Source organism: Schistocerca piceifrons, chromosome 4 (assembly GCF_021461385.2).
Source record: "Schistocerca piceifrons isolate TAMUIC-IGC-003096 chromosome 4, iqSchPice1.1, whole genome shotgun sequence".
NCBI classification, from domain to species: domain Eukaryota; kingdom Metazoa; phylum Arthropoda; class Insecta; order Orthoptera; family Acrididae; genus Schistocerca; species Schistocerca piceifrons.
Window position 1 is genome coordinate 761,261,256 of NC_060141.1, and position 24,003 is coordinate 761,285,258.

The window sequence follows — 24,003 nt, forward strand, 5'->3', positions numbered from 1 at the left end:
TTTAACTACATGTTGCTTAATACTTTCCCAATGGATTAGTTGCACAAATGGTTCTCGGGCAAGGTATCATCTGTGTCCCTTGACACCTAATGGTCTTCTCTTGTTTTGCACTATACTCTGATGTCATTGGTAATTCAGGGTTACAGGAACAAGAGTTTTCAAAGTAGCCTATGGCTAAGTTATTTTACTATATTAAACAACAACCTGTAGATTCCATTGTTTTATTAAGTTAAATATATGTGGGTCTATTGTTAGTCACTTGGCACATTTTATCTAGTGTTTCTACAGATATTTCCAATTTCATTTTTGCAGCATGTAGATGGCGTAGGTGCAAACAATACTGATTGTCACATTCCATGCAATGCCCTCTGTCAGATAAGAACAAAATTATTTTTAAAGTGAAATTTTGTATGCACATTCAGTAGAGTGAACCCAAATTAGCCTATGATATGTATTAGCAAGGACAGTAAAATATCCAGAAAATCCAATACTCCAGTAGTGACTAAAGGACTGCTGTGTGGCAGTGGCAGATAGCTCGTATCACGTGCTGCTCTGGCCCATGCTAAGTAGGGAAACGGAGATGTGGTAATTAATAGTTGTATTATGTTTTACTGTCCCTGTTAATACATAATTCAAAACCAAATGTCACACTAGACTAATTTGGGAGTGCTCTATTGAATGGGTAAGAAATTCCACGTTAAGGAACATTTTACTTGTGAGGGGAAACAAACTGCTACTTTCCGTTGACGCTGGGTGTTGTGTGAAAGTCATGATCAGTAGATCAAACGAAAACGAAATTGCATGTATCTGCTAAAACACTAGAGAAAATACACATGACAACTCTTAGAAGAGAGACCTAATACACACATCTGAAAATTTCTTAACAGATGAAAACCATTTGGCAGACTGGGACCCAACCTTTGCCTTTTATAGGCGATTCACTTATTGACTGTGCTATCCAGGCAAGTATATTTGAACTGTATGCTGAATTCCACAACACTGACAATGGAAACCGTTTTCTTCGGGGTTGTGGCAAATAGTATAAATCTTAGAAATAGTTGTGCTCAAGGTACTTTCTCAAATTCAGCGTAAGCAGTGAGCCTAGAGAACTTTAGTTACTGACTTAATTTTTTACTTGTAGAAATGAAGCAACAGCCTTTCTGAATTGTACAATTGAGAATAATTCTCATGAACTGGTGGCCCAAACATTCAGCTCCTAAGTTGACATTTTGCCCACCCTTTGCAAATAGGGTATTATGATCACATTACTGGCAGTAAGTACGGCAAGGTCCAAAAGCGAGAATACTGAAATTAACCTCTGTATGCTAAGGCAATTGTGAGAACTTAAGTTTAAGAAAGTCTCATTTTTTGTAGTCCCTGTTTATTCGCGATACTTTTGATCTTCGTATTCCTACAGCAGCCGTCCTTTCTGCAATTCCAATGTTTCCAAACGCTTTAGGTGAGTGCAAGATAAAACACCTTTGATAAAATAAAGTAAATTATGCGGTGTTTTTATTAGGGAGCAATCAGACTGTTGAGTTCCACATAGCAACCAATTGTGAAGGTCTAATGATTCCTGTAGAAGTGTCTCATATCAAATGAGTTTGATAATTTGAGAGATTTAACAATCTGTTCCAGAGCTATCTCAATAAAGATAAGGGAAAACTTTCCAATCACTTCTTCTTCTTCTTCTTCTTCTTCTTCTTCTTCAATAACCAAGAGATTTTTCACACTTCAATAGTGGCCTGTTACTCAATTTTCTGTCTGGGTTAAGTTGCTGCCTACATCCCTGATGATTTGCACATATTTTCAGTGTCAATTTTCAACACAAAATTAGCCAATAGAAACTAATGATACCACTTCTGTGTGTTATGTATCTATAATACTGAGCACTTTGTGATCAAGAACCACTCGCAAATGATGCCTATGCCCTAGATTTGTTTCTAGCAATACCAATCTTACAGCATGTATATGAATCTGTGAGTCAAATATGAGGCAAATCCACACAAAAAAAATTATATAATAAAAATATGTCAAATCCAGAGGCATGTTACATTTATTGGATTATTTAAACTTTGTTGCTCTTTTTACTCTCCAGCACACTTTACCTTCTTTTTGCCTTTAAATCTGGCATGAAGATCCCACATTCCAGTAACATTGTCTAGGAGACCATAATACAAAATAAATTTTTCACGCAATAGTCTGTAGATACAGAGAGAGGGGGGGAATAAAAAAATAAAAAAAAAAAGCATTGATGGAATCTTTCCAATGTGAATTTCAGGATTCTATTTTTGCACCATGAAATTGTTCATCTTTTTCCAACTTCCATTAAATTCACCATAAATTAAGGCAACACTTTCCGAAGTTTAGCAGGGGGGGGTAGGGGGGGGTGGGGAAAGATTGGGGGGGGGGGGGGGGGGGGGGTGGGCAGCAAGAGTTTAAGAATTAAGTCATTTGTCTTCCAGCAAAAAGCTAGGTTTTTTTAATGCACTGAATTGAAATAGTCAGGAAGTTAAAACCAGCTTTTGCATACTCACAATTCAATAAATACTTGTAACAAAATATACATTTCATCAATATCTTACATCTATGTGCATACATGAATACAAATATAAAAAAACATTAGTATGAAAGTTAAAATCTTTACATAGGAAGCTAATCCAGAAAATAGAAGACTCATTAAGTACATGGAAACATACATACAACATCACAAAATTAAAATTATATAGTAGTAAAATGAAAAATATTAACAACAATGACAAAAATTTCAAAGTTATTCAGTACATAATCAATAAATCACATAAACAGGAATTTTCTGCTCATCACAGTAATTCATTACAGGTTCAGTGCCACACATCCAATCAATATCCGGTCTGTACTGTTCACAGGAACTGATTGGTGTGTCCCATTTGTTGCACTTACAGTGCACATCTTATTTTACATTCTTTTGAGTAAACACATTTTTAAGAATCCATGGATGTTTCAATACTTCTGACAGAGGTAACCGGTTTTGTGGTACCACCACAAGCAGCTGCAAAGAAGGTACAGACTGTTAGCTCAAACCATTGATCTATAGCACAGTGATTTATTCATTAATAGCATGGAAATAAAATTAAAAATTATCAAAATATAAGGAATTTACTTCAAACCACAAACTATGACATGCCAAACCTGACAAGGGAACAAGAAAAATATATACTTAAATGGTAATGATGATAATATTCCAACGAATATCCACTTCCAGTAAAAAAAGTTTTAAGATAATATAAATTTTAATCCATTTAATTAAGCTTTTACTCATTATTTCATGGACAGGGAAATAAGTTCATGTTTTAAGTTTGGTTTACGTTCTTCCACTCGGTGTTCGTGTTTCTGAAATGACAGATCTAACAATAAGGTAACACACACACACACACACACACACACACACACACACACACACACACACACACACACACACACACACACACACACAGGTCAGGTTATTTGGTCTGGTAGTATGAGGGTCTTTGCTTCCTTCTCATTAACATAATAAGTCAGTCTTCTATAATTTTTTTTTGTTTATTTAAAGGAAACAAGGTAGTGATACAAACTACTCGAAAGTGAAGAAAAAACAAAGTATCTGTGGCACATGGGCTAATAATGTGACACCATAGGTAATACCTAATCAATAGCAAAAGATATAAATAAATTGCTGAACATCTGATTAAGACATTTCCTATAGTCCATTTAAAACTACTTTATAGTTAACGTCTGTCACTTGCAGAGACAGTTCTGTCATATCATATCTGCTGCAGCTCTGTTACAGATGACACCTGGTGTGTCACTTCGCAAATCCTCAGTGTAGCCAATTTGTGGGCAATTTCAGTTTGATTGGGGACTGGCATTGTGTGGGGAATATGAGGGGATTTTAAGAGATTGCTATTTATTAATATATCGTAGCTTTTACATTGATTGCTTCATGCTTGTCGAGTTTGTGACTGGTGTGAATTCTAATGATTTTCAAGACCTTAAGCTCGGAGTGAGTTTCATAGAGAAGATTTCAATCAATATCATATAAACAGGGCAGATAAATGTACTTTTATATACAGATATTACTTAACGTAGATTGAACATAACAATGGCTGAGCACTGTAGTGTTTTGAGAATTTCCGTGTAAATTCTAGAACCACCATCTCAAACACACGATATTTTAGGTGTGAGTGGGAGAAAGGAACTCTGCCTACTGCGCGTCATCTGTCTGTGTGTGCAGGTGTGAAATCACTCATGAGCAAAAGGTCGACGCGGCAGTTGAACAGCACCGATAAGTACGTGTCGGGCGATCCATGTAAGTCTTAGTGAAAGCGCATGAAAGAATCAAGGAACTTAAGAATAACAGATTCTGAATTGTGAAAAAACTCAGACCTTGGACTTGCTGGAGGCAAGACATATTTTACAATATGTTTGTAGTAGTAAATGGACTTAAATCTGTTTCTAATGTGAGACGATATGAGTTACAAGAAGTTAAATGTTTGTGTGTGAAGTGTGAATTTTGTCCTTATGAAGCTCAAATATACAAATAGTTATTGAAAAGTATTCTTCGAGTACCGAATTATTTCGCAAATGGTGAGAGTGTCTAAGGTTCCTGTAACTAGCATTGTTCTTCGGAGAAGTTTACAGAGATTCCAGAAGCTGGCTATCCAGAGAAGATTGGCTGTATACACCAAGCAAGTTTACTCGTATAAGAGAAGTGGGAAGTTTGCACATACACTTAGTCGTCCAAACCATTAGAGTGCATGCGAGAAAAAGCAGTTGAGCACATGCTTAAAGCAAGGCACGGTTCACCTTCCTCAGTCTCTGCTGGGTAATACTCTCGCCACTCTTCAGCTCATATAGTGTGTATTCCAAAACATTCAACTGCTAATGTTTGGTTTTCTTCCCTTGGGAAATAGTAACGATTTTGTGCAAAAATGGGTAAACAGTTGCTGAAAGGTGTAGATTAAAAGGCAGCAACTAATCCTAAGGTAGATTACTATCTAAACTTGTTCAAATTCTTTTAATCATCTCACAAATAGCTTGCTCACATTTTAACAGTATCTGTGTCTATATTCTGATCTGGAGTCATTGGTGGTAATTCAGATGTTTTCCTGCTGCTTTCAGACTCCTATCAGCCTTTACCACATGTCAATGTGTGACAGTACATTAGACATTCACACAGTGAAAGGTTTATTGTTGTTAATGTCTGTTTGCTGGGCATTGCGAATGCACGTGATACACGACAGCCAATAAAATGCTCATAGCACATCATCATCATCACATCTTTATTGCCTTGAAAGTGTGTGATCTGACTAAAGGTTTAATAAGCAAATTAAATCACACACCACTCTTACTCATTAAATATTTGTTTCAGAATCTACTTACTTTAATATCACATTTTCTGTTGCAGACAAGTGCCATGAGTGGACATGATCAATTTTGTACAGAATGTTTCCACAAAACCTCTGTACTTCTGTGGGTTGCATAAATTTCTACCATAGCAGGGAAATAATGAGGTTGGACAAAACATTTTGCTCACAGTTGGCTGGCTGCTGTGGTATCACCAAGGAATGGTCCATTATAACCAATGACAAAGGCTACGGATTTACATGGAGTTTGACAAAGAGTTTGCTTCAGTCAGATTATTTTGAAATGTTAAGTGCTTTGCTGTTGCTAAAATGTTAAATCATCTATATCTTATATGATTGTCAGTTTGTGCCACACTCACATCAGTAATGAGCCAGATCACAGTTTATTCTGGCATCTTTTACAACAATAATGTTTGGCCTTTGCTAGGGTATTTGAACAGCAGAACTGTTGAAATGATAGGTATTTAGATTTAATGTAATGCCACTAGTTTCTTTTTAAATGCTCACATTTTCATTGTGTCATTTTCAAAGTACTTGGCAACTGTCCTAAGACAGTATAGTTTTGATGAGGAAATCTTATGGCTCATTTCCAATGCTGCAGCGAAAATGGTTTGAGATAAATGTTTATGACAAAAACCATTAGGTTTTCATACATGTTGAAAACTGTCTTAACACATGTTATTACACTAGCAAACAGCACAGAACATATGTAGAATACAAATACCATAAAATCAACAGGTCACAGTACATTACGGCTAATTAAGCTTAAATAGCTACTGTTACATTGAAATAACTTCAGCAGCAGACAAACTGTTGAAAACTACACTGGACAGGAAGCAAAGCTTGTTCAAATATTTTTTGTTGTTGGTGAACCTACAGTCACTGCGTTAAATTTGCAAAACTTGGCCATAATCAATCATACACATGAAATAATACAGAGAAATGTTGAGAATTATACTTCCACACACTATTATAATTGCTATACAGTTTTCAATCCATTTGTATCATGAATCAAAATTCTTCACACATTTTATTCCACTCTTCATTACTGCAAAGATAAATCTCATTTTCTCACTTATCGATAGTGAACTACTCTGCTTTATTCCATTTTCTTTTTCGAACAGAAAATTTACAAACATTAGTATTTCAACACATTTTTATTATTTCTCATGATTCGTGGGGGATCTGCTCTATATGTACAATATGCGAGTTTTTAAAGATACTATTAACAAACTGCCATATTTACATAAGCATGAGCTTCCGCAGCTGTTGTCACTGTCATTAAAATTCTTGAGTTGTTGACCACATTGTCAATACATAAAACTGTCAGACATTTTGGCCACTATTGTAAATGGCCTTCCTCAGGGCTTTGTGCTGAGCTGGGCTGCAGTGTATGAGAGACTACAAATCTTATATAGTGGCGGAGGAAGCTATTTACATAATTTGGTAACATGTTTGAGGATAGTCATGCATTCTTTATTGGCCTATATACTATGAACAGACCTATGTTTTAGCTACAGGTTCACCTCCCTTGCCTATTGCTGCAGACATCTTCATAGACGCATCTGAAGAAACAGGTCTCCAGTCCACACCATTAAGCCCCATTTGCTGGCTCCAATATGTTGATACTATTGTCATTTGGCCACGTAGAAAGCAAGAAATATAGAAGTTCCACCAACATCTCAACAGCATAGTAAAATACCATTTACTATTGAGACTGAAAAGAAAGGGGTGCTGCCTTTTCTTGACGTGGAAGTTTACCTAAGCCTGGTGGTAAACTTTGCCACAGAGCATGCAAAAAAGCCACCAGCACAATCATGTATGTCCATACCACCTCCCACCATCATCCTATGCACAAGTTGTCTGCTCTTCACACTTTAACCAGGAGGGTTCACAGCATAAGCAATAACAAACACCTCGAAGCAGACCTATGGAACCTCAGATCCAATTTTGGGGCGAATGGTTATGCAAAGGATATGACATAAAGCTGACAACAAAGGATGCATGCAATTGGGAAGATCAGTAGGAAGTACAAACAGCCCTATTACAATATGTACAGGGAGTCACCGAATGCGACTGCCGAGCCAGGATCGGGCCAATCTTTTGGAGCAATAACAAAATAAAAGATGTTCCAAGCTCAACAAAAGATGCAATCAACAGGTTAAACATCACAGTATTCTACAAAATCTGCTGTGAATGTGGATTGGTGTATGTAGGCAAGATGAGATGAGTCATCAGTACACAAATTGCAGAGCATGAAAGATCTAACAGTCTGAGAAAACGCACCAGGTCAGTGATGGAGGAACACCACGATGAGTGCGATAAGAAGATAATATTCCGTTTTGTTTTGTTATAGGGCACAAAAACAACTACAGTCATATGTGCCCAAGTCATAACTGTAGTACACGGTGAGGGAGGGGGGAGAGAGGGAGAGAGGGAGAGAGAGAGAGAGAGAGAGAGAGAGAGAGAGAGAGAGAGGGAGGAGTTAAAAAACGACTACTAATTAAGCCCAACTGACGGAAAAAAAGAGCTAAAAACAGGGACATGGAGAAAGGATCACAAAATACACCATAGAGAAACTGAGGTTCTGAACTAAAAATTAAATGGCCTTCCCCATATTGCTACAACAGATAAAAAGTTAAACACGTTCGACAGCCCACGCGTCGTTCACTAAAACGACCAGTAACTCAGACTGCAAACTTACATGAGAACAAAAGAGACTAAAAAGGCATTCCACCAGAGATTGAGGGCAATGAGCACATAGTGATGGGGAATCACCACTTAAATGGCAATGGCTAAAATGCAACATAGTTAACATGATCTTCCTGCAGCAAAGAGGGCAGAGAGGAAGTAGTCCAAGCCAATAGGAGAGGCAAAAATTCCCCAGAGCTTGTTCTCATGAAGGGAGGACCAATGGTGATTACAAAGTGACACCCCCTGCTGATAGTAGGTGACACAGATCAGTGGGGCGGAAGAACTAGCAGTCAACATATGAGGACTGCAGCCTTGGCAGCAGTGTCAACAGCCTAGTTTCCCGTCAGACTAACGTGACTAGGAACCCACATGTACATCACAGCGTCTCCATCAAGAGCCAACAAGTGACAGCTTTCCAGTACCCGCTGCACTAAGGGATGAAAGGTGTACATCGCACTGAGGCTCTGTTGGGCACAGTGACTGGAGCAGATAACGCAATTGGAAAGCCTGTCACTGGGTGTAGTGCGCGGCTTGATACAGGGTGAAGAGCTCTGCTGTAAATACTGAGCAGTGTTCTGGAAGCCGATACCAAAATATGTCTGTGCCAATGACAAAGGCACATCCGACACCTTGGTCAGTCCAAGAGCCATCAATGTACATAAAGGTACTATTGCAAAGTTCCATTCAAAGGTCGTGAACTTATTGCGATTGAGTGAGGCTGGAGAAGTGTCTTTAAGAAGTGAATGAAGGCCAATGTGAACAAAAGCCGCCACATGAAGCCAAGGTGGTGAAGGGTTCACACTCAGCATATAGCATGAAGTTAAATACCAGAGCAAGAGCCAAAAGTTCCATTCATGACATGGGTTGAAAATGTGACGAGGTGGTCAACTGCAGAACAGCTTGCTTGAAATCCACATTGTGCAGTGGTTAATAAATTGCAAGACTAGTCACCATACCAGCTGGGCACGAATCATGTGTTCCATCAGACTGCAGTAACAGCTGGTGAGAGAAACAGGGCGACAACTAGAAGGTGCTTTCCTTGCTGGGTTTAGGTATGGGTTTGACAGTGGCTTCACGCCAGCGTCTGGGAAGTGTGCCCTTTGCCCATATGTGATTTTACTTACGAAGGAGAAAGTGCTTGTCCGCAAGAGAAAGGTTCTGCAACATCTGAATGTTAACATCGTTCGACCCTGTGACGGAGAAAGCAGTCGTGAGGATGCAATTTTGTTTGCTGGAGGCAGAGAACAAGCAGACACTGATTCTAAGAGCATCCGTAAGTCCTCTTTGTCAAATCAAAGGCCGTGAATGTTCCATTGGAGGAGAGTCATAACGATGAAAGGGGAGGAGAGAAAATGAAGGTGTGTTACCTCTGTGGCTGCGAATGCCAGCCTTCGAAGACACTCTGCTACAGGGTGCAGAGGCTGGACGATCCTGCTCCACAATGTCTACAGAGGTGTCAACCCTCTCCCTCTGTCGATCTGCAGAGTCCAGGGAAGAAAAACGGATGGTGGTGTGCACTGGCAACACTGAAGCCTGCTAGGTGAGGATATCTCATGACGACACCATTGAAGAGGCTATCCAAGTCGGCGAAGGAGAAGGTCGTTTGCCTTTGTTAGACTGCTTGTGCCTTTCCAGTTGGCAGAGGAAGACCGATGTGTGTTGGCTGGAGGGACGTAAGAAGTATTTGCAGGAGTATTCCTTCTGCCCTTTCTGGCCTGCCAGTTTTGTAGCAAGTGACTTCACCCCACGAGGCAAATGTTTGGTGGCTTGTTGCACAGTTGGAGGAGACAGGGATGCTACCAGGACACTGGGCAATTTCACAACTGCAGTGCCAAATTTGAAGTTGCATATCTGTGTGGCCATGTCCTTTGTGGAGTGAGATGTAGCAAGAGCAGTACTTTAGGTGCCAGATGGTAGAGCACAGGGTTTCTGACTAGCCAACAACTTGTTATCAACTGGGAAAGGCACTTTTCCCTTCACTTGGATCTCCTGGAAAGCTTGCTCATCGATATACACAGGACAGTCTCAGGAGGCGGCAGCATGGTCGCCATTGCAGTTGATATAGCAGAGAGAAGGAAGAAAATCTCCCTCGCGCACGTCTGTACCACAGGTTACACATTTGGCCAGATGTCGACAAGACATAAGCGTGGTTTCAACGATTACAGTTTTACATCCCATCAAACAAACACACACACACACACACACACACACACACACACACACACACACACACACACACACTTCTGAAGGTGCAAGCATTACTATGAGGCAAAGTACACAGTGAATATGTGTGTGTGTGTGTGTGTGTGTGTGTGTGTGTGTGTGTGTGTGTGTGTGCGCGCCTTAGCCTTCAACACTTGTTGTGAGTACTTGAACTTTCTAATCACAATTTTCACATCATGAGTGAAAATGGAATATGCGCAAAAGCAAGAACATGTTTCCTTCTTATTGTTATTATACATACCATAGCATTTGATTGGCACGAAAGCCATGTATGTTTTGTCAGCAATGAGCAAGATTGAGAGAATTATTCATCCTGTGGTTTCACTCCTGCTTCTACAAACACAACCTTCACCTCATGTATCATAAAAAAGTGAACAAGCTATACGTCCCTCAACCAGAGACACAACTGTCCCTCAAATATATTAGAGTAGTTAAAGCTTTAGTCCATTTTGTTAATTTAAGAATTTAAATGATACATTAATGGTTAAGTTGCCAGTGGCAGCTTTTATTACATTTATTTTCTTCTTTTTTAATTTAGTTTGAATGCAAAAATAAATGTGAAGAGGAGATGTCTGTGGCTTCAACCTCTAGGGCAGAAGCAGATGCTATTCCAGTCACTATTCTGCTTCAGCTAGCTTGGCAACAAGTGACTCAACTTATCCAAGAATGCAAAAGGTAAAACAACTGAATAAATTTACCGATTAAAATTTAACCCATCAAAGAAAATGTTAAGTACAAAGATATGGCAAAAGTCAATGACTCAGGTAAAATAACCCAATTAATGTTATTGCTATTTAATCGCTGAAATTTCCTTCAAAACCTGTATACAGATTCTGGACTTCTATGTAAAAAAGCTGGACATACGAGGTGCATTCACATATTAATTTTGGTAACAACTTTATTTGTTAATCTACAGTAATGTTATCCTCCTCAAAATATTCCCTATTACATACTATACACTTACGTCAGCGCTTTTTTCCAATTCCCGAAACACGTTAGGAACTGTTTCCTCGGAATAGACTCCTAGCTGTGTATTTTTAATCTCATTCACGCTTGTAAAACCACTGTCCGTTAAGGTCTGCTTTGAAATGTTTACATCACTTGTATGCTCTTTTTTTAAATCCTAACAGACTCACCAAAAACAATATTTAACATTTCTATAATTTTGATACACTATTCCATTCTTCTAACAAAAATTTAATACAGATTTTCTAACCCATTTTTATACAAAACAATCACTGATACTACCAAAACACATGTACCCTTTTTGACAGCTGACAAATAACCAATATGCATAACATTGTACAGATACTTTTCAGACATGTTTATGAAGACAGTGACGAAAAAGTAGTTTAAATCTGACTAATACAACATGCGAAATTGTAAATTTCTTGTTACTTTTTAAACACTCATTGTGTTGCAACAATTATTAAGTTTTCACACAGCCCTTGAAAGAAACTCCTAGCTTTTAGTAGAAACACATTGTAAGAACAAGCATTAAATTCTCCAGATTTATTGCACTATATGGGGTTCATTTTACAAATAGTAGAGGAATATAATTCACATTAATAGGAATTCAGTTCTAAGTCTGTAGTAGAATCCTGACTTCAATTCTTACGTTAATATTACTCACTCTACAAGTTGTGTTTCTAAAGAAGCTATCATCTTTTGTATTCCATATGGTCTTAACCTATTTGTATAATAATAAATGCTGCTGGGATGTATCTGTGTACAGTGTCGCCACAGATTTAAAGTGCACACCACAGCAGGGCCGGTACTACGTTGTGAAACAGCCTGTAGAAGCACCCTGCGACGTAGCTGTGTAGACAGAGTGGGGACTCCCTCATTCTACCTTCAGTTTACTGACAGACTATAATTGCAAACTTATTACCGTGCTGCAGGAAAGTTAAATGTATGAAATATGGTTGACATAACGTCACATTGTCCTCAGCTGCAAGGAAAGCAGAGTGGTACAGCACATGCCGATGCAGTGGGAGGATTAGCTTTAGACGGGGGAGGGGGTGGAGGGGGATGATGAAGAAGAAGAGGAGGAGGAGGAAGAGGAGGAGGAGGAGGAGATTACATGCGGTATTGTCTGGTGACAACTCATGTCACTCGATTTATGTTCCTGTATCTGACATGGTGCGTGAATGTATCAAGTTATTGTAAAACCACCCTGCAGAGCCTTCTATGTTTATATGTGGTAATTATTTGCAACAACTGTATCATAAAAATTAGTATCAAGATATTGTATTGTGTGTAACAATGAATATTAAATTCAAATAATCCTGTGCTGATAATATTCAATGAGTAGGTGACGAACAGATGACGTTTCATTAGGCATCGCTACTAAATTTACTACCACAGAGCTCAAAGAGTAAGCACTTTGTTGCAAAATCACTACTGCAGTGCCCATCTGTGGAAATCACATACGTTCGCAGCACTTTCAAGTGGCATGACAGCTGCCAAATACTTTTACAAGCTGCGAACAGTACTCAAGTCACATTTAGCAAAAATAGCACATTTGGACTATGTATTTCACACATTTTGCTTCCTTGGAAGCATTTAATAAACTTCTCTGGATTTCAGTTGTTTCATATCAGTACTTTAAGGGTCCTGAGACTGCACTTTTGAGACAGGAATCATTGGTGTGGCATATCAGAAAGTGTTACTTCGGTGAAGAGTGTGTGTGAAAATTTGACCCGTAAATTATACTCTAACATTATGCAAGTTTGTCACAGTGCAAACTAATACTTCCAGGGATGTTACATTACATTAATACATTCTATCTTCACCAAGTGCTCTAGACTTTTTTTAATAGATTATGGTTATCGTATGAAATCGAGAACAATTACTTTGCCAGTGTCAACCTAACCACTCTCACCCGTACATAATCAAATATTAAATGACTGTAGCAGATCAGAACATTTCATCAGTGGAAGCCAATATATGCTGGTTTACTTATATGGAAATGATTCTCACACAAGAACACACTAAGTCACAACTATCTACGAGAGAGCTGCAAACACATTTTAAGAAACTTCTCAGTTTTTATAACATTCAGAAACAATTTTCCAGAGTTGTTATAGATTTATTTATACAATGTGATACTACACATCATTGGTAGCTCATTTTTCACAACAAATCCCAAAAGAATGGGCCACTTGAAGCAACTTTGTAACTGTAGTAAGAGCTTACTGTACCAAGATGTCACAGGCATCATGCCACATAAAAATGTTTTTGTGGCCTCTCGAATTACTCTATTTCTGTTTTTTTCTTGCAAATAGTTAAATTTATGAAGAGTAAAAACGTGATGAGCATAAAATAATTTAATCAATAATTTACTCAAGATGACTACCAGAAACAAATATCCTATTATGTGGGGAATTTGCAGGTAATCTGAACATTTTTCCCCAAATTTGGGGAATGTCACCTAGATTTTTGGGCAGCTTGGAAATTGCCACAGGCAACGCTGCAAGTGCTCTTAACAAGCCTACACACAGTTAATATTTAATGACAATATTTTTCACATCTTTCAAATATTAAAGCAACCCTGACACCATAAATAGTATTGCCAGTGGGCAACGTGATTTTACAAGGTTGTAGGTGCTTGACATTGTTCCATTCTGGGGCAATGTATATTGATGTGGAAATAGAAGCAATAAACTTCAAACTGCCATAATATCTTTAGTAGAGCATTTATCCAGATTACCGGTTTTGGCAAAGTACGTTGCCATAATCTGAATAAATGCTCTGCATACATGATCGTGACTTTTGAAGTTTGTTACTTATATTTTCATCATATCATTTTTGAAGGTTAAGAAATCTAACACTGAAAATAAAGCATGTGCTGCAATTACTTTAGCTATACCTGGTAAACAACAGGAAACAACAAAAATGGGGCAATATGCCTTAGAATGCTAGAAAACGAAGCTACTTGTTGTATGTTAATTTACTGACTAAAATCTTAACCACAGAAACAAGATACCATACCATTTTCACACAAGTCTATTTTGTGACAAATTATTAATGTTGATACAATGTAAAATAGGAAGCAAAATTCGTCAATGGGAGAGGCAATTGCAGTTGATGATGTTATGAGTAACAGAAATTACCAAAAATGTTTTCGAAACCTGTGAAGTAATTGTATCTGTAGTATAATGCTATATTCAGATAATTAACATAGATAATGTGATGAGGCTGATATTTATTTTGCAACCATCACATAAGCAGTAAATGGTAAGACCCACTACTGTTTTGCCACCATAAGGTTACGATTTTGCTAGTGCTGCCAGAAGTGGAGAAAAATCAGCACTACGTGAAAGATATCCTTTCATCTCAGATAGCTACCACTGTCAAGCTGCCACTAGACGCGAAGTATTACAAAATGCTTGCGTCCACTAGCAAGTAACTTTCGTCAACACTTGCTGATGTGTGTACATTAGAACAAAAATGTAAGTTTACTTCTCCAAGTCTTTAGGGTAAGTTTATTTCAGGAACTGATGCAAGAAACTGTTCCCACCAACTTGTGAACTTTTTGAAGTTCATGAGACTAGCGCGCATGGGGGAGGGCAATGGAGGGGAGGTGGGAAGGGGGGGGGGGGGCGGTGGAGGTTCTAGAGATCGTGGTTCATAATATTCCAGCCAATTCTGTGATTTTAAGGATAATGCGCCATACACAGCATGAAGTTCGACGTAATACCTCAAACATGATTTCAGGGTTACGAAGTTAGAGTGCTTGCAAGACGGGCAAATAAACCCCAACTACTCAGTGAGGAAAGTGGACCTGTTGTATACAATAAAGGAAAACAAACCGTGAAAGTGTACATCGTGGGTAAAATCTCTAAGAGCAGAGGCCACAAAGTAGTGCGTTTACCGCCCTACAACTGTGATCTAAATCCAGTAGAAGTGGCATAGTCCAAAATAAAACAATTTCAGGGAGAACAATGTCATTAATGACATGTCAAAGGAAAGACTGCAGAATCTTGACAATGCTGCTTTCCTTTCAGTTACTGTACAGGACAGCAAGCATACTGCAGGAATGTGCAGTAACTGGAGCAGGAGTATTGGACACAAAAAAATAATAATGGAAATGACCATCGAAGTTATCATTAACATGCCCTCCAGTGAAGATGATCATGATGATATTGAATCAAACACAAATGACAGTTACTTTTACAGTTCTATCAGGCACAATTAATTACACTTTGTGAACATTACTGTTGTGCTGCATTTAAAAAATGCAATTTTCAAAAAGATTCCTAAAATCAGCTTTTGTCTTTAGATTCATAGTGTCTAAAGTTGCATATTTATCTACTTTCATTTTTCGTTGTTTTCGAATCCTAAATTATACATAAGTAGCAGGTAAAACTCTTAACGTGAATATGCCAACAAATCAAATGATTTCTGATCTGATGGCGGTGTCACTTTAACGGGAAACATTTCCACCACTGCTGCAAGCAGCTAATGCTGCATTCTCCTCACTGCTCCTCTCTCCTCTCCCCTTCATAGACTCAATGCAAGGTCACGGCTCTTTCCTGACAGCCACCTCACCAGTCCTCTACTTTACTAGAGAAACATTATATTTCCAAATTAAAGACGAAAACGACGTCCAAGAGAATGCTCAACTGATCACTGTAAAGTGATAAATATGACTACTGCATATTCCTTTTATTAAAACTTTTTTGTTAAAAGACTACTACAAAAATGGAATCAGAAGTGTTATGCTCAAAGACGGACTGATAAAACGAAGAGTGCATATTAGCTCTGTATGGCTGGTTCATGAAGCTCTGCCAACGCCTGAATGGCGAATAATGTCAAACCACCAATGCTCAACTCCATACACCCAGTGTGCATTGAGGATATTTTTGGGGCCATCAATATTGCTTGTCAATAATTCTGATATTTATAATAAGTCAATACGTGCCCTAAGGAGGTCAGTATAATGACAGATTGATATTACTGAAAGTTTGAGGCCCCTTTGTCTTACATGTAATGCGAAGCAATAGTGGCAATGGCCGTTTTGAGGTATGATGGGAAACCGAGATGCTCTGTAGTCAACCAATTTTAAGTGACTGAACTGTTAACATAACCACAACCTCATGATATCCAATGTATTTGAGGAGACTGCAGCCAACAACTTGTGGCAGAACTATTCATCACATTTGTTTTGTTCACAGTGATTAAAGTTAACCTTTGCTAGCAAACAAGAGAGAAATCAGTGCCAAAAGCAAACAGATTTCTCGCTTTCATTGGTTATGTGGAACTATCCACATAATTGTTTCAGGAGCTGACACGTGACACATAGATCACACAGACACAGCACATAAAAATACTGTACACTCTTAAACAGTATGGAAACTTCTTTGTGTACGTAACTAAAATTGCTAGCTGCATGCAGCTGCTCTGTTCATAAGAGGGTAGACACCATTTAGAGTCACTGTAACTTTCCGAAGTGGATGAGTAGCTGGAAGTGGTAACAAGTTCTATAACACTATCTTCGAGAAGACCATTATTCCATGCTTTGTCAATTACTCACTTCGTATGGATCACAACAGCCCACCAGTCCATCTCAGCGACATTCTCCAGACCCAGAATAATCATTTTCTCTCACAGTAATTTTTTTTATTTTTGTGAGCAACATATCCTTTCACTTGCACCCAAGTAAGATCAATAGTGTTAAAGTGGCAGTGACAAGGTGGTAGTTTTATGACTGTCCATGTTTGTAAGCTACTTTCTCAATGAAAGAGGTTGGAAACTGGCTTGTGAAGTGACGTGTTCCAATAACTACTTTTATCAATGAATTATCCGCAGTAACTCTGTGACCACTGTATAATGTCTTCCTTTCAAGAGGGCACAGTACAAGTCTTATCCTTCAAAACTGAATGGCATGGAGCATTGTCTATAATAATTACTCACAGATTTTCTGAACTTGGTAACAACGTATTTTCGAACCAATTTAAAAACTAATTGTGAAACATTTCCTCATGGTACTCTTTTTTGGATCTCAAAAGTAGTTGACAGCCAGAAATAAACCTGTGGTGGGTACCAGCATGCAAAAGACTAATTCTACCACCTTTTCCAGTAGGGAGTGCCATACCTTCTCCTTTGTCATCACTCCGACATTTTGTTAACAGTACGACCTGCATTCACCCATATTTCATCAATCCAAACAATGTCCTCTAAATTAATATCTTTCATTCTGTGCAAAGATCTGCATCGCCCTGCGGCTGTCCTCTCATTCCGTCAACATTTTACGGCCAGAAATATTTTTATATTTAATGCTGAGACTCTGCAGAAGCAGTCGCAACGTCTATCTGCTGCCTTCAAAAGTACAATTTCACGCTGTGTTGAAGCTTATCTAATGTACGGCAATCTCTCTTATGATGATTATTGTATTGTGATACCAGATTTCATCTTGTTCGAAAGCATCTAGATTTGCTACGCATTTCTGCATAGTTCTTTTCTTGACAAGCATATGAAGACAAGAGTCCTGATGAATTCTTCTCGGGTTATCAGCCGAGTGGTGGCGCCTTCTTGTTACAACGTTTCATTGAGTTCCGTACCAATCATCTTTGCCAGAAGATGATGAGTACGAAACTCATTGAAACGTTGCAACAAGACAATGGCATAACTCTGTTGATAACCCGAGAAGAATTCATCAGTGGAATACGCCGAGAAAGACTGCAATCACAGAAGAGTCCTGCTTTGCTTATTTCAATCTCTTATTTCTCTTTACTGATACGAAGTACGGTCACTTCACTAACCGTAACCACAGCTGCTGCACGCGACTGCTTTGGAAACCGCTAAGAGAGGGCCCCCATTTTCCGCCTGCCTCTCAAGGTATTCCACACACTGCACATGAGTTATCGCGATTGTCCTTTAAAGGCAATTCCTTGCCCAGCTTTCTTTTCTGATGTGTTTGCATCCCGAATCCCGAGTCTGCTTCTTTTCTTTTGGATTCCATCAGCTATGACAAACCACACGAAAAACACACGCACAATGACGGTAACAAAATCCGCGCATTTTGTACACAGCTGAGCATTTGGTGTTGCAGTTTGGCAATGGCGAATGGTTCGCGAGTGACATCGAGCACTCTAGTTGGAGAGAACCAGCTTCAGACCATAAACTGTCAACTAAGAACTAATTTAAAACTGACTATAGTGTAAGAATTTATACAGACATGTTCAACAAGTATCTTTGCTTCACTTCAGCTATAAAGTTTGTACAAATATCCTCCCATTGTGGAATGCAAGGTGTATTACCACTTCAGAAGACATAATGCTGTTTACGAGAGATCAAGGGAATTTACAGTTCTTGTTTGCCATGAGGCTGTGTGACTTACTATTTGAAAAACAATTTTCCTATACTAAAAGGACACTTCTTATTCAACCTAATAATTAAGTAAGTTTACCTTTGCGATAAGATCCCTTGCATCATTTGAAATGAAAAGTGGCAATGAATACTGGGCTCTGCTTATTTTGCGGTACGTGTCATCGTAGGTAGACGATTCAAATGGTGGTTTGCCGACCAAACACTCGTAGCAAAGTACTCCAAGACTCCACAAGTCAACATTTTCATCATGAGGCTGACCTTTGACCATTTCAGGAGAAAGATAATCCAGTGTTCCACATAAAGTAGTCCTCCTGAAAGCGAATAAGTTAGCAAATCACAGTTCAAACAAATTCTTACAGAGAATCATACTGAATCTGAAAGTACATTGAAAAGTGATCAATTCTGTCAATTTTATGTTGTTCTGAACTGTAAATGATGCTTTTGTTGAGCGAAGAACCTATTGCTTTGGCCTTCCATAATTTTATCAGCGAATATTAGAATCTGGAGGATTTGAATTAAGAGCTTAAGAATACCGTTAACTATGCAAGCCTTAGTACGATTAAAATACCTCTTTAGTTGATATCCCTTGACTGCCCTTTAGATAAAGATCGGTGAAAAAGAGACAGACCTACTGTTTCCCAGTGCAGTTGGCAATATCAAACAGCCCACTGACAGGCCTTGATATCCCATTCATTAATTCATGGTTGTTTTGCACAAGTAAGCTGCTGCACAATACACCAACACCTCAAGTTGAATGACAGTGTTAACAGTTGAAATTTTGTGAGAAACTAGATTGCAGAAACTCCACTGCAATGGATGTGTGTTGAGCAATGAGCAAATTTACGAATCAAATTACACACACAATTTTCTAGTAAGTGCTGCCTCAAGAAAGTTTCTGACATCTAACATGGGGGACCTTAGGGACTGCTCTGCCCACTTCAAATTTCTTTGTACTTACGGAACTAATTTCCAAAAAAGCAGTACAAAGCAGCTCCCAAAAACTTTAAAGAAGGCCTCTGAAGATTTCTGAGTGCTCTTAAGTACCAAACATTTCTGCTTTACTATCATAAATCAACATTAGCAGAGTGCAGAGCATAAACGTCTAGTAGGCATGAAGTCATTGAGTGCCACTAAAAGAATTTTATTTTTAATTTTTTCCAGATTCCTCAGTTCTTAAGAAAAGTAAATTTTAGTTAAATGTTTAATAATAATTTCAATAAAAATAATATTTTTGCATTTCTTATTACTAATCACATGACAATAAATTAAAATTCATTATAGAGATATGAAACATTACTGTTAAATGAAAAAAATTCATGCATCAACAATACTGTCAGTACCTATACATAAAAAGTATTTTATTTTCTATTTGATATCCAGTTTTCTGGAACCACATTTAAATTTACTGTGAATATTAAACACATGAAAATGGAAGTAATGATAGATGTTATTTTTACTGAACAGCTATGATTCAATATTTGTTAACACCGATTTCACAGCTATAGGATTTAAATAAAAGGAAGACAGTGAAATTTGAACTAGTGTCTTTGCAGTTACAAGACTTGTGCTGTGCAGTCAGCTGAGAGCAATAAGATCAATCATTTTGAAATATGTTTACTTAACAGCACTTCAAATTCAGAATTGTATGATCTTCAAATGCAAGTTTTTCAAGCAGGATCTTGAGAATTTCGGTTTACTGCTTTAAGAAATTTATGCCCAGGAACTGACTTTCAAATCCAATCAGCATGAAGAAAACCAAAGATGACAGAGCAGTCCTTTAGGTTCCCTTGTAAGAGCAATGTTCGGTGGTAAGTGTCATAAGACGTATGCAGACAGTTCACATACTTCCACCATTATTTACAGTGTATGAAAGCACCATCCAATCTGCCATAATATGGCAGATTTATTTGTGTATGCACGTGTGTCTGTGTGTGTGTGTGTGTGTGTGTGTGTGTGTGTGTGTGTGTGTGTATTACAGACCAACTTGCAGCAATGGCAGTACACAAGAGGTCATGATATATGCTGTAACTTTGTTACATGTTAAGCATATTTGCAGTTATGCGATTTTCAACTTCTTGTAATCATTGTATCATGACACGGGAATAAGAATGTATTTACAGAATAAAATATGTTAATTGTAATTCTATAAGATGAAGGCACAATATCATCATCATGTAATGAAATTTAATTTTACTGGTTCATATTCAGCACAAAATGGAGCACCTTTATTTGTACAAAGACTTGAGATTGCAGTTCATGCTCTTTTCAGTAATTAGAATAGCAATTTGCTTTTTATGAACTCTTACATATTTGTAAATTTATTGTCAAAAGAAATTATATTATGAAATTTATCCCAAAAACATTTTCTGCTTCATAAAACAATTTGCTTAAGATCTACTATTCTTTCTTGCTGAATATATTGTCATATTTAAGCCAGTTTGATCACCCTTGTTTTCATTGTACATTATAAAAAAATTGAATTGTAACAATACAAAAATAAGTCTACACTGTCATGAATTTATATAAGGGACAATATTAGGCCAAAGAGGGGGTTGCAAAGCCATTAGTTGAAGGAAGTGTCAGTCAGTGCAGTTGCTAATATTAAGTTGGCAGTTGGAAGGATAAACAGTTAAAAGAAGAATCTGCGTAACATGGATGTTTAAATTTATTTTTAAAACCTATAAAATCCATCCAACATACGTGTTATAACAAATGCAAACTCCAGAACTTTTGCTGTGAATCAAAATGAAGACTTACCATATTCAACCACTGCCAGCAGCATCAACGTCTCGAAGTTATGTATTTATGAACTTCTGTTGCATTTCCCACTTCAGAACACTTGCAATATCTCATTTAATCACTTTAGAATTATGAAATTTGGAAAGGCACATGCCCTTGTGTGTAAATTAGGACTTCAACAGGAACAGAGGTACTGTCATTTTAAAAACATATTTATGCCTTATGCCCATTTTGCGGTAGGTAATTTGTCAATCTGACAAATTTTTGTTTATCATTTTTATTTTATAGTTTCCAAATTTTATAACTACTTTGTTGCTAAGCCAACAGCCTGGATGATTAACACGGGGCGCAAAACTTCTTTGGTCATTAGCGCCGGTCTGTGGCTTAGGAAAAGGCAAAAGAACCAAACTGTAAATCAGCAGCAATGGGAGCAAAAATCAAAAAAAGTGGGTAAACTAAAAAACAGAAGGGAAGCTTAGAAAACCACTATAGAAGGAAGGGTTGTTTGTCCCCAAAAAGAACTTCAAATGACTGACATAATCTCACTGATACTAATAAACTCGAGAACGAGATCGGCTGAGCACGTGTCATCTGCTAAAATGGACGATATATCAGGCAACAGCTGTAGACGGGCACGTAACAGAGTAAAATAGGCGCACTCAAGTAAAAGGCGTCCCACCGTCCACAGTTGAGAGCAGTGGGGACAAAGCAGGGGAGGACCGCCACTTAAAAGATGTTGATGGCTAAAAAAAGACAGTGCCCTATCCGGAGTCTAGTTAAAATTACCTCCTCCCGATGACGATGTCGGGAGGGAGAGGTCCAAGCACAGGGAAGAGCTTTCACATCCCGGAATTTATTATTGGGAAGTGTAGACCAATGTGCGTGCCATAAAAGAGCAACACGATGACATAAAACACTCTGTAGATCAGCGAAGGGAACCATGCGAACAGCAGGCTGAAGAAGAGAGACTGCAGCCTTGGCCGCTATATCTGCCGCCTCGTTTCCACGGATACCAACGTGTCCTGGGATCCAGAGGAATGCCACAGAGACGCCCCCCCCCAAGTGGAGCAAGTGGAGGCAGTCCTGAATCCAGTGGACCAGAGGGTGGACAGGGTAGAGAGCTTAAGAGACTGAGGAGAGAGCTGAGCGAATCTGAGCATATAATATACTGTATCCGATGATGGCGACGGATGTATTGGACAGCCTGGAGAACAGCGTAAAGCTCCGCAGTATAAACCAAACACTGGTTGGGAAGCTGAAATCTATTAGGGGTGTTGCCAACAATATAGGCACTCCCTACACCAAATGATGTTTTTGGCCCGTCAGAGTAAATAAATGTGGCACCCTTCATTTGTGCGCATAGAGCAGCAAATGTCAGATGATAAATGAGAGAGGTGGTACCATCCTTGGTAAACTGACAAAGGTCACGGAACAGGCAGGTCCGGGGGCGGAGCCAAGGCAGTGCTGTACCAAGTTGTCGAGAAAGTTTTAGGAAAGTGAACTTAGCAATTGACGGAAGCGGACTCCTGGTGGTAGTAGAGAGGAAGGGCACCCTGCATACCCTAAATATAAGGAGTCGTCGAAAAAAATGTCATGGGCCAGATTAGCAGGCATGGGAGACCGATGGCTAGCATAACTACTCAGAAGGACAGCTCGCCAATTTGACAGCAGAGGTTCAGCAGTCTCAGCATAAAGGCTTTCCACAGGGCTGGTGAAAAAGCTCCAAGTGCTAAACGCAATCCACGGTGGTGGACAGAGTCGAGACACTGAAGAATATACGGCCAAGTAGAGGAGTGAACTATGCTTCCATAGTCCAATTTCGAGCGCACTAAAGCGTGATAGAGGCGGTGAAGAACCACTCTGTCTGCTCCCCAGGAGGTACCATTCAGGACACAAAGGGTGTTGACAGATCACAGACAGCAAGCCGAAAGGTAGGAAACGTGGGAGGACCAGCGCAGTTTTCTGTCAGACATAAGACCCAAGAAATTAGCGACGTCCGCGAATGGAATGTTGACAGGGCCTAGATGTAGGGAAGGCGAAAGAAACTCCGTACGATGCCAAAAACTGACAAACTGTCATACTGGGAGAAAAGGGGAAGCCAGTTTCGATGCTCCAAGAGTGGAGGTGATCGAGACAGCCTTGAAGACATCATTCAAGAAGGCTGGTCCGTTGAGAACTGTAGTAGATCGCAAAATCGTCCACAAAGAGGGAGCCCGAGACTTCAGGAAGGAGACAATCCATAATTGGATTTATGGCAATGGCAAACAGTACAACACTCAGCACAGAGCCCTGGGGTACCCAGTTTTCTTGGGAGAAAGTATGGGAGTAGTGTTCACCCACACTTTAAATGTGCGCTCTGCCATAAATTCACGAATAAAAAGGGGCAGGCGACCTCGAAATCCTCAAGAGAACAGTGTGCGGAGAATGCCTGTCCTCCAACAGGTATCATATGCTCTCTCCGGATCAAAAACTGCTACTGTTTCGCGTTTCCTGAGAAAATTGTTTATGATGTAAGTGGAGAGAGCGACAAGATGGTCAACTGCAGAACAATGCTTTTGGAAACCGCATTGGGCAGGTGTTAAAAGACTGCGGGACTCCAGCCACCAGGCTAAACGGCAATTCACCATAC

At 38.9% G+C, this 24,003-nt stretch overlaps 1 protein-coding gene across 1 annotated transcript in view; it reads right to left on the reverse strand.

Moving 5' to 3' along the window:
* Positions 1-2,594: 2,594 nt before the first annotated feature.
* The window catches only part of LOC124794821 (aurora kinase A-A-like), a 33,377-nt gene continuing 11,968 nt past the window's right edge, over positions 2,595-24,003 (reverse strand). The window contains exons 5-6 of the mRNA XM_047258480.1: positions 18,715-18,946; positions 2,595-3,031 (exon numbers count right to left, since the gene is read on the reverse strand). Coding sequence (XP_047114436.1) covers positions 2,933-3,031; positions 18,715-18,946 — 331 coding nt within the window. The 3' untranslated portion in view covers positions 2,595-2,932. The remainder of the gene's footprint in view (positions 3,032-18,714; positions 18,947-24,003) is intronic.